This window comes from Austrofundulus limnaeus, unplaced genomic scaffold (genome assembly GCF_001266775.1).
Source record: "Austrofundulus limnaeus strain Quisiro unplaced genomic scaffold, Austrofundulus_limnaeus-1.0 Scaffold370, whole genome shotgun sequence".
Lineage (NCBI taxonomy): Eukaryota > Metazoa > Chordata > Actinopteri > Cyprinodontiformes > Rivulidae > Austrofundulus > Austrofundulus limnaeus.
In genome coordinates, this window is record NW_013952772.1 from 349,873 (window position 1) to 366,688 (window position 16,816).

The window sequence follows — 16,816 nt, forward strand, 5'->3', positions numbered from 1 at the left end:
CGTACGCACAATTTAAGAACAAATCTGTGCGTACGAACGGTTCTTGCATGAGGCCCAATGTGTTGATTTGGAAAAGAAAAATGAATAATATTCCTCCTATTTGTCAAAATAAATATATTGTACATTATATTTTACGATGTAATATTTAAAAAATGGTACAGGTTACTATGGGAAGTGATTTGTTCTTTATTTGCTATCACAACAAACAAAAAGTTTTTAAAATGATCCATTTCTTTAAATCCTAAACATTGTATTTTTTCTTGACAGACCGTCACCAGTACATGCAGTATCTCACATTAATTATATTCTGTGAAGATCAGTAAGTCACGTCTTGTCAGCTTCTTGTTATTAAGACACATTTAATTAGTCTCTGAAACATTGAGTGGACTCGTGTGTAAGCCCAGCCTGCAGAACCAGAACCGTCACATGAGATGGATGGTTCTGAGGGAAAAGCTGAGCTCCTCAGAGTTTCTCTGTGGATCCACATCTGTGCTCACAGAGGAGGCAGGATGTTTCATGTTTACGTGCACAAATCACTGCTTTCTGATATCCACTGAGATGTACGAGCACAAACATTGATGCAGCCAAACTCAGCAAATGAAACAGCTGGAAGCGCACGTTTAAATCACCGTTTCCACATCTGCTGGTGCTCAGTAAGTAACCCTTTAACCGAGGCTTAAATTTTCTCATCATCCCTCAGCAGATAGATGCAGTCCCCGTGGACTGCAGCTAACAGGAAGTGGAGAGTGTGTTTGTGCGAAGCTGGCTACAGGAGCTGCAGATGTGCAGACTCCCGTGAGCACACAACTGGTTTCTGGCTGTCACTTTAATCAAGCCTGGATTTGCTTGATTTCTTCCACACTTTGTCCTTCTGTGCCTGCTGAGGTGTGAAGGTGCAGCTGATCACACTTCTATCGCTCAGAAAGACTTTTCAACTTATGCAATCAGCCTATTTCCATATCATTTTAGATTTAAAAAAATAATAAGCGTTCAAACCATCCAGTGATATAAACCTCTGAACACCAGCCTGACAGCTGAGAAGCTTCTGAAATATTGATTTTCTAAAAATGTCAGATGAACTTTTTATCACTCCGTCAGACTGTTAGCATCCAGCTAACATCTGACTGCAGTTTGTCAGCTTTTACTGCAGAAAACAGCTGTGAAGCTTAAAGGAACATGAAATAAATAAAGAAAAGTAAAACCTGGTATTCATTTAAAGCAGTGATACGTGTACCCTGTGGGGTATGTAAGCATATTACAGGGGGTACGTAGAAAAATTTCCCAGGACTGGGATATGTAGGTCTACTGTATGGTACTGAGCCCACGAGGGGACATGGGGCATTTATTTTTTTCCTTTTTTGCGTTCCCACACAAAAGTGTTGCGTTACCTCGCAATACCTTTTGTGTTCCCTCGCAATAGTTGTTAAACACCGTTGTGCCTGCCGGTTTATTAACAAACTCACATGTTCACCATTAGCGAGTTAGCCTACTGCTTTAATTCAGCTTCAGAATGAATATATCACACAGCCACGCATGGAAGTATGTCATATGCTGATATTTTAACACAGTACAGCCACGCAACATCAATGTCAATGTCACAAACTTGTGGCGACACGTCTTGTTTTGGTAACAGATATTTCAAAATAAAAGTCTGATTTAATTCAATTCATATACAAATCAAACTTTTGCATGGGAACGCAAAACAATATTGCGAGGTAACGCAAAAGTATTGCGAGGTAACGCAAAAACATTGCGAGGTAACGCAAAAGTATTGCGAGGTAACGCAAAGGTATTGCGAGGTAACGCAAAGGTATTGCGAGGTAACGCAAAAGTATTGCGAGGTAACGCAAAGGTATTGCGAGGTAACGCAAAGGTATTGCGAGGTAACGCAAAGGTATTGCGAGGTAACGCAAAAGTATTGCGAGGGAACGCAAAAGAAAAAATCCCCCCCATGTCCCCTCGCGGGCTCTGTAGTAGCCCGTATCCCAATGATTTCTGCAATGCAGAAAATGCAGTCAGGATCATGGAATTGACAAAACAAAATGGAATCCAGTATAAAATGCATAATTTCATGAAACTTGCTCATTTGGGCAAGTTTCTGATGTATTTTGGACGCTGCTGTTTCCTGTACCTGCTGTTACCTGGTTTATTTATTTAATTACTTATTCACTTTCAAGGCAACATATTCATCTTTATATTTAATTTATGTTAAAAAGAATAAAATGCCTGAGAATTAAACATTCCAGGGGTTAAATAAATAATTTTCATTTAATAATCAGTTGTTGTACATTATAGTTTTGGAGAATCATCATTGCAGTTGCCTGAGGGGGTACTACTGGTATGACAAACTGGCTCAGGGGTACATAAGTCTGAAAAGGTTGGGAACCAGAACCACTGTTTTAGAGAACGTCACTCAGTGCAACTTCCAGTTTACATCAAGGTTCATTTTAGTCTAAATTAATTAAAAAACTCGACAATATAACACAGTTCTACCCTGAGAATCAAAGTGAGACAAAACTGCAGCGAAAAAGGGAATTCAGGGACAGGATTTCCATTTAAAACAGATTAGAAACTGCAGAATTACTCCGACTCCACTGGGGTGGACATGCAGCCTGCAGACAGATGCAGCCCTCCTTCAGGAGGCCTCTGTCTTTGTGTCCATCAAACCCAGAACACAACAGCAGAGCAGCCTATTTGTATTCATTCACAGCTGCAAAGGAAAAGACAGCCTGATGAGTCAGCAAATCTCCACAAACACAAACCCAGGCTCGTTGGGAGAACTTCTCTTTTCTCTGCAGCTGAAGCAGAAGGCTAATAAACCTTCACGGTTCACACCGACATGTTCTATTCTGTCTGTGACCCGCCTGATTATCTTTACCCCACAACACAGAAATACTCTTTTCTTTAGGCTTCAAGCTGACACAATACAAAGCATACTTACATTGTTTTAAAAAAGAAAAAAAGAAAATGTTCCTTTATTATCTCTAGTAGGGAAAGTGTTAACTACATTAAGAGTCCCATCAGACCTCTTCAGGGTATAAAAGCAGCTTATTTCAGGTCTGCAGGTATTTTTAAGTGTTGATTGAACAGGAGAGTAAGTGTGCAGGTCGGTACCTGGGGTCATTTAAATTCCCATTAAGGACAGATTTAAAGGTCAGCTGCAGCCAAGTGTCACAAATCAGAAATCAGAATATAAAGCTGAGTCATAAAACCGAGTCGAAGACGAGACGTGAATCTGAAACGATGATGAGGAAGCAGTTTGGTGTGCTGTCAGTCGGGATGCAGGAACGATGGCGTTTCAATTTCATGCCTTCTCTCATATTTCACCAGCTTCACTTCAGGTAGACAGACTCTCACTTTGATTTAAAGACTCAACTTTTAACAATAAGATCAAAAAAGCACCGTAAATGAAGAGGAGGGACGTCTTTCCAAACAAACAACAAACGTTTGAATCAGTGTCACAGCTTGTTGACTTGGGGCTTTGGAGATCTGGATTTATTCCAGTTTTTAGTAGAAGAGAAAAAGATCAGTTTAAAAACTTTAAACACTTGTTCAAATGAGACAGTTTGTAAGGGAACTTTAACAAAGGAGGCTGTAAAACAACAGGATTTGATGTTGAGTTGCATCACAGCACCTCAAAAACTCTAATTGTGATAATTATGGATGAGAAGAAACCAAAAAAATAAATCAGAGGATTTTAACTTTTAGATTATTGAAAATGTGGATATACATCACAAGACCAATTCAATCAGCTAACCCCTAATTTACACTGGATGTGGTTCTGCTCCTCTCTGCTGCGGTCCGGTCCGACCTCCGCAGCAAATACTCAATCATTAAAATCAATGGGCCTCATGCAAGAACTGTTTGAACGAACAGATTTGTTCTTAAGTTGTGTGTATGAGTGATTTAGGAGAACTTGTGGCATTCACCAATTTTCTCACATTGTAAGATTTTCTTCAGATATGAACAAAATTCAAGAGTATATTTTACGACAGATCTGGAGGTGCACGACTGCTCTTCTTCTGAATAAATGATAATTATGTACCACAGTTATTTACACAAATTAAAAATACTGGACCAAAGGAAAACCGGAGCAGGACTATAGAGAGATAAATATGATTTAGATTTTTATTTCTGTGTCTGTAAACAACCCACAGGAGACACAACATTAACAGTACATTTCATCCCTCGGTTTTAGCAGCTCCTTTAATTCCACAGCTGACGTTGCTAAAAAATGACAGATTTTCTTTTCTGGATCTCTGAGAGCAGGACTTCAATCTCCAAACTCGAAAGTTTTTCTTTTTTCTTTGCGATGTCATTTATGAATGGACACTTCCTGGTATGTGGGGCAGGAAACGTAGCCTTATATGGTGTTTTTGGGTGGTAATTATGCTAATCTCCTCTCCTTGTGCGTGAGCACTTGATACACATTCATTAGTTTACGCAGCTCATTTACACACTTTTTCTCCTGAAGATAGTAGAGTTTGTTGAGTCTGACGTGGCAGTGTTTGTGCGAGCCCTTCAAACGAACAAAAGTAAGAGAAATTTAGGATAAGAATATGGAAATGTTCTTGCATGAGGCCCATTGAGAGTATTTACACTGCTCTGCATGGCGGTGCAGATAAGACAGTTTTAGCTGTGTTTGGAGTCTGTGTTCCACAGAAAGAATTCTTTTGCTCTGACTTCCACATTTATCACTGGATTTATCGGGTGATCTCGTATTTCCTGCACATGCTTCTCGGACCTCCTCTGTGCTTCGTACCGGACCGGAGCCACATCTAGTGTAAATTAGAGGTGAGAATTAGTAGGAGTCTTTTTGCCAGCTGAACAGACAAAAGCCCTACTGAGTCATCCCAAAGATCATGAACTGATTCTAGTTCATTTCATTCAAAACTGATTTAAACTCTGATTTGAATCCCTCTTTAAACCTGTAAGAAATATGTCACGTAGTCCTGATCAGGATAGATGGGCCGGAAAATAAGGACTGAATAAAACTGTCATGTTTAACGCTGTACTTGTGTAAATCAGGTCATCTGTCATTCACTTGGCTGTACAGGAAGATAAGTTACAGCCGGGGGGGAGGAATCTTTGGAACGGCACATTATGCTCATTTCAAAGATGAAGAGAAAACTTTTGGAGGAATCATTAGTGTCTCCTCCTCGTTTTTAAGCAGATTAATGACTCATTAATGACTCATGAGTTGGAGTGACTCATGACTCTTACCTTAAAAATTAAAAAAGGTCAAAGATTTTCTGTCTTTTGATTCGTATTTATTGTCTTTATCTGAATATTTTGTCGTCTTTTAGGGAAACATTTTGAGCGTTATAAAGGGGAGGGAAAAGACAACATTTAAAATAAGAACACTACAGCAGCTCAGTTTAAACAAATGTAGCATCTGAGTTCAAAAACACCCGAAATATTGAATAAAGGTGCAGAAATAATTAATTTGCTCCTTTTTCTTCTAAAATAACAGGAACAATTCACAAGGACACGTGCGTAATCCGCTATTAAACTCTTAGTTTACTGTTTAAGACCAAAACACTGAGGAGCAGAATAATTACTGGGGATTATCACTGTGGAGAGGTTAATAACCAGAGAGGTAGAAGAAAGTTCATGTTTTGCATTAGTTGGAAAACTAAATAGATCTGACAATGAAAAATTAAACACTTCTTCCTTTCAAAATGACTGAATGACTTTATAAAGTTTAGTAATGAAAAAAGAAAACAACACATCTGCTTCTGTTTTTCTGTTTTGATGGAGACAGAAGATGTAAAGAAATCTTTAGCGATGCAGTAAGTTGAACTTATCCTCCATCTGTCCTCCATGAAGCAGCTCGTTGTCTCAGTTCATCAGGATCAGGGGAAAAGTGCAGCCTTTTGCTCTTCTGATGAATTGTGACTCAGAATATCGGTGTCGTCACAAAGACACAAAGGGCCGATAAGCAGCTGAGGTTTTATCAGACTTTCTTCTGGCTGCAGACAGTTTTCTGCTCCATCGTTCTTCCTCTGCTGATACTGGTGATATCTGTGTGAAATAATCCTACTTGTTTATCATTTTCAAGGTGATGAAAGGACTTTGAAGATGTTATATTGAGTAACAGATACAGTAAGGACAAAAAGATGAAGCTGCTTATTTAACATCATCCCTGCAGATGACATCACTTCCCTGTTGGCTTTAGTTCCTGCGGTGGGCACTAGTCCACTAAAACACTATCGTGCTAATTGTGGACCTAAATTTTACGTTTTGGAGTTTTACTAAATTTTTTCTGAATTGTGTGCAGATTTGCGCTTTCTAACTTTAAAAACTCAGTAGCACCAAATTAATTATTTCATCAAGTATCGAATGTCATTATCTTTAACAGCAGAGGGAGAAAGCTGTTTCATCCAAGTTTTCATTTAAGAGACAATTCCCACAATCCTTTGAGTTTACGTGGCAGGAAGCAACTGGAGTTACGTCACGGGGCGACTCTCCCTGCCGAATGTGTCTCCAGGTTCCAACCACACAGTTTGTACCTCCTCTGCGATGGTTCCTGGTGGAAGCGAGTACAGCACACTTACCAGAATGCTGCCCGTGGATTATCTCTGGGATTGACTGACAGAGGGAAGGCGGTACTTGTGCAAACCTCCTCCTGGACAGAACCTGGCGAGTGGCCATCTTAGGAAAGGCAGAACTTGCAAACACTTGCTGGAGGGAGGTGAAGGAAATACCCGAACAAACTGGCCACCCACGGTTACACACGCTCATATAAACAGTACCGCAATAAATAAATAAATAAATAAATAAATAAATAAATAAATAAATAAATAAATAAAAACTGAATGGTAAAACCTCATCTGCCTTGTTTTAAACAGCCCTGTGGACAGTCCTCCCATAATCACGCACACGCAGTGAAGGACACACACACACACAAACACACACACACACACACACACAAACACACACACACACACACACACACACACATTTGATCAGAACCGAATAGACCAGAATAGTAGAACCAGAGTAGAACGATGCTCATGGAGAAGGTGCAGAAACTTGAGCCATAATGTAAGCAGGGAAAAGTTTAAATTCATGCTCTTATTTTGACATGAAGACGGTTTCCTGTCTTCCGTGTTTTGACTTCCTGTCACCAATCTGTCCTGTACCCAGAATGCATCGCTTCAGCTTTCCAATAAACAGTTTAAAATAGAGCTGGGCGGTATGACCAAAATTTTATATCACAGTATTTTCAACATTTACACCGGTTTCACGGTATATCACGGTATTTTTCTCTTCATCACAGGTCAGCTGATAATAAAATGTACAAATGTTGCTTACTGACTTCTTTCTTTTACTGTACCTCTGTCTGTGTCTCTGTTTCCCTCCTCTATGTGTCTTTTCTTTTCTGACCGATAGTTGGAGACAGTAATCATGCATTTTGGTCTGATCGTTCCATATTAACGTTGTGTGTTAAATCTAACCGTGCATGTCACAGAAGATGTGTTTACTAGATTCAGCGATGGTGAAAACAGGATGTTTTTTTACTTCAGTCAATATAAGCAGCGGAATCGTCACCCACCGCCACTTACTCCAACGAGCTGCTCCAACAATAACATTAGCAAGCTAACGCACATAACGGTACTGCGAGGAAATGTGTCCTCTGGGAAACAGTTCAATGGCAGCCGCGACGAAGCGTTCCGAACATGTTCAGGCTATTTAAACCTGTATGTTTGGTATTCAGAAAATTCATCTTATAGCAAAAATAAAAACCAGTGTTCGGTACGAACCGGTATACCACCCAGCACTAGTTTAAAATGACAAATATACTGCATGTTTTCTTACCGAAGCCCTACCAGAAACATAAGAAAATGACCAAGAAGCAAGCAGAACTAGCAATCCTCAACAACCTCCAAACCACCTCCTCAAACTGCAGCGACATGCGCAGTGCTGTAAAAGTACAGTGACGTGCCTCTGGTCGGCAGTATTACACAAGAGTTGTTCATGTTGTGCCTGGAACTCACTCTGGTGAACTTTGAGTCAATTTAGTGTTTTAATTAGCTTCCGCTGAGATTTATGTAACGTGAGCACTTTAGAAATTGCACAACTAACTTTTGGATTAGCGCTGCCCACCACTGTTTAGTCCCGACAGCACTGATGGTTAATATTTAGAAAGATTTGTTGTTACTTAACTTTTTATGGTTCAGGAAAATAACTTCAGCAGCAGCAGTCTTCAGACCCAGCATCAGGATGTAAATGAAGCTTTTAAACTATTTGGATAAAACTTCCTCTTAAATCATCAGCAACTTTGTGTTTTACTTTATGTATTATTTAATCTGCTCTGATTGCACAACACCATCAGAATCAACATGCTAACAAGTAGCATCCATGTTAGGCTAATTCTGTGAACAACCAGCTGAATGCGACATCATCTTCTGAGCACGCAGGTTGCATCAGGACCGTGGAGAGCTGAACATTAAGACCTGCAGTTGTGGCCTAAGATTACTGAATAAACCTCTGGCTTCATAGTTGTGGGCATTACAGATTTTTATCAGTAATATCAGAGTGCTGCATTGTTGCAAACAACACGCCACATGGGTAATCTAAACTGGCATTGGTGTGTCAGAGTATGTCAGAATGCAAATGGACCTTGTCAACAGATATGTCAGTGTGTGACTGCTCTGAGCCCAGACTGGTGTCAAAGCTGAGGGAAATATTTATCCAGTTGAATCAGCAGTCCTGCTTCACAAAGAGGCGGAAGAGTGGAAGTAGGAGGACATGATGAGGGACGGCCTGAGAACAGCTGAGTGAGACAGAAGACGTGTCGGCTGAAGGAAGGAGACATATCTGCACGGCCCAGAGAGACCAAAGACAAACAAACAGAAGCTGCCGTGCAAAAAGTCAGCGCGAAAAGAAGAATCTGATTGGTCGACACGAAAAGAGAATTCAGACCAAACAGCTCACATTCATTATTAACAACAGCAAAAAAAATAAACATCAGGATTTATGCAGTTTTTACACAAAAAGTCAAAATTAGAGAGAAAACAAACGCTGAGAGCTTTTCTTTCAGCTCAGCTGTGTAGAGCTGCGTGAAGCTGAAAGATTAAGACTCAAAAAATTATATTTCCAAAAGCATCGCACCATCTGGTTGCTATGCAACCTGACCTAAAGTAACAAAGGTAACGGTGGATTTGAAAGCTCAGAATGACCGAATGGAAGAAAGGCTCATTCATATTTAGCTGAAACATTCACAAAGAAAAAGATATTTTGGTTTTAATCCTTGTTGAATGAGATCTTACCAGATAATAATGAACCTTAAAAATACTACTTCTGATTTTTACTATTCCTCAGTACTAAACTGCACTTCTGTTTGATCATTTCAGCTGCTTGTGATCCAAACCAAGAGCTTTAGCTTTCAGCTCAGGTTCTTCTTTGCCACAACGGACTAGAGCCACGCCCTCATTACATTAATCTGTCAATCAAACTTCAATCAACAAGACTCTCAAACACTTGGACTCCTCATCTCCAACCAGCAGAATGACTTTAAAAACACTTTTGTTCCTATTTTTTTGACAGTTACACCTTCACATCAACAAGACTTTTATTTTGAAAAGGACTTTGCCAGTCAGCTGTTGACGTCATCAGAAAACATTGTGCTTACCCATCTCAGGGTGATGTCTGCCCTCAACAGGAACGCTGACAGTCCGCCGCAGTAACTTGTTCCTGTGGGTCTCCGAGCGCCGCTCACGCATCAGCAAGGGGTGTACCTGCATCACAAGTTAAAAACATTTTAAAGATACAATTTACTCAGTTTCCTGTTGGACATGTAAGTACACATTTTTGGAAAGAAGATAAATCCTTTTTTAGGTTTCCGAGGAGCTACTTTGTTGACTGATGTATAAGATTGCCTTAAACATGACCTAATTAAACTCTGAATTTCATTTGTGTTTTTTAATTTTTTTATTATTAACACTTCAATGTGAAATATAGAAGCAACAACAACTGGCCTGATCCGGAGAGAAGGTTATATTTAAAAATCTCATTCATTCCATGAGAAGTGAAAACTGGAAGAGAGAAAATAAGAATTATATATAAAATAAATCACATTTCACAGCGCTGCCACATCTGGTCCCTCAGTCCCCGAATTCATAAAAGTGAAACTTGAGGGAAAACAAACAAGAGAATGTGCAAAACTCAGAAACATGGATTCTTTTGAAGCAAGTTTCACCTAAAGACGGTGAAAACTGAAGTAAAAAACCTAGAAAACAAAGATGTATTTTACATAAAAGCTTCAGTAGTTTTATAGTTGTAATTAAACTGTGAGCAGGATACATAAAAATGTATTTTTTTAGATTTTAGTGCTTTAAGACAGATACTTTCAAACATAAAACAGAGTTAGAGTCTTTATTTTTACAAAGTGCACTGTCTTCGACTCGCTGACATGAAATCGATAAAGGAAACAGCAGCAGCGGCAGCACGGTTCTGATCCCACATGTGCTCCAGCTGCAACACGAGGCCATGAAAGAGCTGAACACAGAGCGTGCAGTCACAGGGTGGTACGAGCTGCGGAGGGAAAGTGCAGCCTGGGGGGACGTCCAGCATGAGTGAAGGACACTGGCAGGTCACGCTGAGACATTTGTCCCTGCAGACAGCTGAGCGCCGCTCCTTTTAAAGGAGTTCTGTTCAGATGAAGGCGTCTCAGAGCCTGTGTGTGCCGGAGCGGCCTGCTGTCATGAACTTACAGCTCCTGCAGTGTTTGGTCTGCGTCCTTAGAAGAGAGGGCACATCAAATTTTAACGCAGACGCTTCGAATCAAGCTTCAAAACTTCTCTGTTCTTCACAACCAATGTTTGGTTCCATCAAAGAGGCCGAACGAGAGTGTGCAAATAACCACCCAGCTCTGCTGCAGTAATTGAGTTGAAGCAGCGACGTGGAGGATGTTTCACATCACAGCGTCAGGATTCTGTTTATGAGTCTCTTTATTCAACTTAATAAGGTACAAGGATGATAAATCAACATCACACCCAAGCATTGTTGGAACGCACACAACTCCTTTTGTGACGAATTACAGTACAAGCTGCTTGATGAAAAATATATTAAGCAGCATCCATTCTTAATGAGTCCAGGGAAACGAAGCAGGAACACCATGAATTCACAGAGCTTTTGTTGGAGCGTTTGGGAAAAAAAAGGTTTTGGTTTTTGTTAAGTTGTGTCATCAGGATTGTTCTCGCATTTTGGTCCTGTTGATAATCCTGGGGTGACGACCGTATAATCTGCAGCCATCTTTTATCGTTTCTGTTTTCTTTTATTTCCAAACATTTCAGTGGACACTATGAGGTTGTCACCCCCAGCCGAACTGCCGAAATCACACCGAACTGTTGCAGTTTCATGATGAAAATTGTGTCATTCTGTTCGCATTGTCGACGTCTCTGCACTTTCTGTTGCAACCCGCAGGTTGCATGTGATATGTGATATTTCAAAGATGAGTGATATACAGTATATGTAAGAAAATGTCGTGTTCGTTAAACTGGAATCAAGACGAAACCACAAAATATTGAATAGATTAAAATGCAAAAGAATTGGGACCTTACAACCCAGATCTGTATACGAGCGAAGCTTTATTGCTTATGATGAAGCAATCTGACCCGCGCTGCCTGAAACCGTAACTTCCAGTCCTTTTATGCAGTGTCTTCAGTGCCTGGTCCGCCCCCTACTGGCCTACGACTGAATCGTAGGCACTCAGACAAAAAAAACATGTCCTTATGTTTTATTAACGGTTTTTTATGTGTTGTAAAAATGTTTCAGGCATGGAGCTAACGCTATTTTAATCGACATAACAATAGTTAAACAATGGATTATACAAGTCAATACTTAAAAAGGAAAACTAAGAAAATGGTGTACTGCTTTAAAATCTGTTTCTAACATGACTAATAATATATATTTTTATTTATTTTAGAAGATTTATTTGTTTTATTAAAAACAAAATAAATTCCTTATATGATTTGAGAAAAAAATGAATGTAGCTTTGGTGGCCATCTTGGATTTCACATAGAAATTCAGATTTTGTTGAAAAATTGTTTCTCAACTACTCCTACATTAATTTTCCACAATAAACTGCCTGGTGAGTTCATGATGAACTGTTTTGGATGCGACACCAAGCAAATCAATTTGAGAATTTGTTGACAAAATGGAGTCAAATTTTGAAGAGCGTCTCATGGAGGAGATTAGAAAACATCAAGGACTTTCAGAGAGCAACAAACCCATGGGAGGAAATAGCTCAGACACTGGGTAAGGTCTTTTCTTTTGTTGTTTTGAAGCTAAAATGCGAACTCTGTCTTCCTCCTCATCCTTGATGCTATGACTGAAATTATGAAAAATTAAGGATTTTGTCAGGCGATCAGTACTCGAGTATAAAGTCTCAACCATTTGTGGACAATATGAGTGGACTCGGCACGTCTCATGCCCACAGTACCCCCGAGTATGAGGGGGGCCTTAAGATGACATTTGTTTGAAATCATTCTTAGCTACACCACAACCAATTTTAGCTCAATATGTCTTAGAATAGCTGAATTATAGCCATTTAAAATTGGCTGTGGTAGCCATCTTGGATTTGTAAATAGCATTTAGAATTTGGTAAAGAATGTTTTTGGAATTTTTTGTTTAAAAATGGCAAAATAATATATAGCTTTTGTTAAATTAATATTAGTGGTTAGCTTAAATTGGGACAAGCAATCAGCAGGGTTTTTGGAATTCTTTTAGCTACGATCAAACAAAACGTCAGCTCAATATCTTGCAAAACATCTGATTTAGAGACATTTGAAATGTGTTGTGGCAGCCATCTTGAATTTTCAGTTCCAGAGTATTTTTTTTTTGTATGTGGCCACCCCTGTGCCACCCCTAGCTAAAAAGTCTAGCTCCGCCCCTGCCGGTCAGGTCCAGACAAATCCCTCACATCCTGAACACAAACTGTTAAACTTTACCCACTGAGAAAGAGCTTCAAGTGTTGATTGCAAAACCCAGCCACCAAAGGGGCTTCACCTTTCTGTGGCGTGTTATAAAAATTTATTTTCAGACATGCAGGTCTACCTCCTTGAAAACTTGAGCGCGCTGCGGAAATGATAACGATCCCTGTTTTACCACCAGTGGGTTACAGAGAAGCTGAAATGAACCTGCTGAGAAACCCTGATTCAGTGGAAACATCTCTGCTGGATTCAGGCCGGTGTCATTAAGTTCCATCTTTCATGGTGATGTTAGAACTCCAGGTTTAATCAGAACAAACGTGTTACAGTAACTGACCAGCTATCCTAATTTCAAAAGAAGCTCATCTTAGCAGTAATATTAAAAATAAACATATTTCTCCCACTCAATGTATAAAAAATATGAGAATAATGTGCAAAACAGTGATAAAATGTGATCATTTAAAAATACTGGAGTTGCATTACATAACTTTTCACATTTCTATTCTGTTAATTAACTCATAGCTGCTAAATAAGTCTATAATTATAAAAGTGAAAGCTGCAGAGCTTTAACTGTTTCTATCACCATCACCTATAAAGCTGAGAATTTAATTCAAAAGGTGACATTATCAGACCCCCGAAAAACCCTAAAAGACGAGCCCCCTGCCTCATTCTGCTTCAGCTAAAATCCAAGTCATGTCAGCGCGCAGCTTTGATTTAAAGCTGTTAAGTCTTCCCAGCAGATTAATGTGGTAAACAGCAGCAATGAGTGCAGAAATACTCTGAATATGCTCCGTGCCAACGAGCAGCAGTAAAGCTGAATTAAACTCGAGCAGCCAGCTTCTACACTGATCAGCAGAGCAAATAAAAGTCACACTTTGTAACTGCAGCTCTGTTAGCAACTTTGCTTCTTCACCGTTTCTAAATATACGGATTAAAGGAGCGGTTTCATAACGCGAGCGCTCAGCCGGCTGACTCTGTGGAAGAGGAAGTACGGAGGAGTAGCAGACCCATACAGCAGGTAATCTCACTGTGTTCTGCTCTTATTGAAGGGATAGCTGTGATTTTCAGCAGGGTTAAAGAGACGTTTCTCTCTGTCCACATTTTCAGCTGTTGCCATGGAATCCAAAGGAGACAAATGTTCGCTCTTATCCACAGAATGAGCTATGAGAAGCCTGTAAAATATATGTTTGGTAAATGAAGGCATCCTCTGGGCTTCAGTTTGACACACACAAATGAAGCCATTGAGGCAAATTATCTGCATCGAAGCTTTGTTAAAAAAAAAAAAGTCCTCTTAAAATCAGCGCACTTTTGTCGGCCGGAATGTTATTTGTGTTGCGCTACGCTATGATGTTAGCACTTCCGCTAGCGGTTACACTGTTGGCACGTGTATGCTAAAGGCTATTTTTAGCAATGGAAAGAGACGAAGAACGAGGTGCTCAGAAAACAACAGAAATGTGAAAAAAGTGAGCTAATTTAAAACTAAACAGAAAAGGCAACAAAGTGCAATGCGCTGCACGTCCTCGATGTTTCTGCACAGCTGATGCATGTACCGAACGCGTCCGGCGTTAACAACAGGTATCATCGTTCACGTTCCCTTTCTGACTAAATCATAGTGGCTACCTGACAGAGTATTATTTAACAGTGTGGAGGTTCTGTGATCAAAACAAGCCTTAAGTGTGCAGCAACAGTTTAAAAGCATGAGCTGAAACACATTTATCTGTTGATGCTTCTTTCTTAACTTAAATGAGATACCTGGAGTGAATATTTCAAGTTTAAATGTATTTAGAAAGTAGGATTTGTTTCCTTTTTGCTGCTGCTTTTTATGACTTTGAAACCAGTCATTAGCCTTCATCACCCGCTTCGGATGTTATCATCCATTAAATGGATGTTATTAGCGGTTATCAGTCCCATAGAATGGCTTCAGACTGTCAGCTGGTTAGTATGAGGCATAAAACCACTAAGGTTAATTTTAGAGAAAATGACATGGGCTACGATAAATTAGACTGGACTCCGGCGGTAGCAGATTATTGCATTTCAATGTATATGGCACTGGTAACCCACTAGAGGGCACTGTTGGGACAGTCTGAAGCCATTCTATGGGACTGATAACCACTAACAACGTCCATTTAATGGACTGATAACATCCGAACCAGCTACCTTCATTCATTACTGCTGTCATATATAGCTAACCAGTCGAGACTAAATATCTTATTTCCTAAAATGGGAATTTAATAAAAATACGAATTTACCTTTACTATTAACAATAACATTTGAAATCTACAAAGCTCAATGTGCAACACCCACATTTCTATATTACCCATTTTACTTACTAAATTTTTAACTTAAAAGATCACATTCAGTTTTCCAATCCATAAAAATGAATTACCATAATTTAGCTTTTTCAGTGATGTTAAAAATGATTGAGTGCTTTTAAGTAATGCCTCCTCAAACCTCACACATAAATACAAACAAGTGGAGCTTAAAATGCATGAATTAAATACAACTGCTGTTGTAATTTTACTTTGATTGCAGCAGGATCATCAGCAAGTGTAGATTACCCCTTTAAAATTGTATTTGTCATAAAATAAGCTTTAAGTAATGACTGCAGAAGATGAGAATTTTTTTAATCTGATTATTCGATTAATTGACAGAATAATCGATAGATTAATCGATTACTAAAATAATCGTTAGCTGCAGCCCTAAACACAAGAGAACAACAAAGCTAAATCTGAATAGAAATGACCCCTCTCATCACGCCTGCTGAGTTACACAATTCATCACTGACAACTTGACTCATGAAGAAAGACCCCAGAACGTCTCTTCATGCCACCTCATCCCGTCAGCCATCCAATCCCACCACGGCCTCCAGCTGAGGGAAAACATCTGGAGGCTATTTTTTCTCCATGTGAGGCAGGATTTAATTGGTCAGATGTCACAAATCCTGCACCTGGAGATGTGACACGGCTCTGGGGCCGCCGTGAGTCGGCACAGGAAGTTGCAAACAGCAGAGACTGGCGCACGAGCTCGTACTATTCAGCGAGCACTTCACCAGAAATAGAAGCCGGCCCAGTGTGGTCCTCCTCCGAGCAGTCGTGTCCATTAGATTTAATTTGACACAACAAACCTGACAATTGTTACGGCCGGGGTGTGTTTGAAAGAAACTGCCGTCCTGATGCGTTTCAAAAAGGCCACACGCTCAGGAAGAGCAATAAATCTGCTGCAGCAGAGAGCGCTCCGATGCAGTAATTGTTCTGACTGCGATAATGGCCAACACTTTCAGACAATGTCTTTGCTCTGTGAGAGGCAGGACAGAGAAAATGATGGCTGTGAAAGGCTGAAACAGGCAAGCAGCTTTAATTTGATATTTTATTCATTTAAAACATCTGACTTGATTTTACCTGTGAGTTATTTTCAGATTAACATCGGTTTGATACAGAAAACGACACAAAGTGTGAGTTAGTGTTAGGAAGGGACTTAAAAACTGGTCAATATTTTTACAAGCAGACTGTACAATAATTGATAATGATTTTGAGTAGCAACTTTTACTGAAAAACCTAAAACTTGAAAGTTTTTTTGTCACTACATACTGTAGTTTAATGTTAAAAAAACGCTGTTACAACAACAGCACTAACAAAAAGTCATCTAGGAGGTTTATTCTGAAAAAGATCTGACCACACTAACACATGGACCTGTAACCACCTGTCTGTCTGTGTGTTTATTTGTTTGTTACCAAAAAATCTCATGCTCAACAGGTCAGATTTGAATAAAACCTTCAAAAAAACTAAATATTGCAAAACAGTTGCATATATGACCCCCACATGTACACAAAGCACCAGTCCACGAGAAGTCATCAGAATGGATTTATTGTTTTAGGCTGGGGG

At 39.6% G+C, this 16,816-nt stretch overlaps 1 protein-coding gene across 2 annotated transcripts in view; it reads right to left on the reverse strand.

Moving 5' to 3' along the window:
* syngap1b (synaptic Ras GTPase activating protein 1b) overlaps nucleotides 1–16,816 on the reverse strand; it is a 222,439-nt gene that overhangs the window by 121,253 nt on the left and 84,370 nt on the right. For both annotated transcript variants that reach the window (XM_014023448.1, XM_014023447.1), the window contains one exon: nucleotides 9,638–9,743. In XM_014023448.1, coding sequence (XP_013878902.1) covers nucleotides 9,638–9,743 — 106 coding nt within the window. The remainder of the gene's footprint in view (nucleotides 1–9,637; nucleotides 9,744–16,816) is intronic.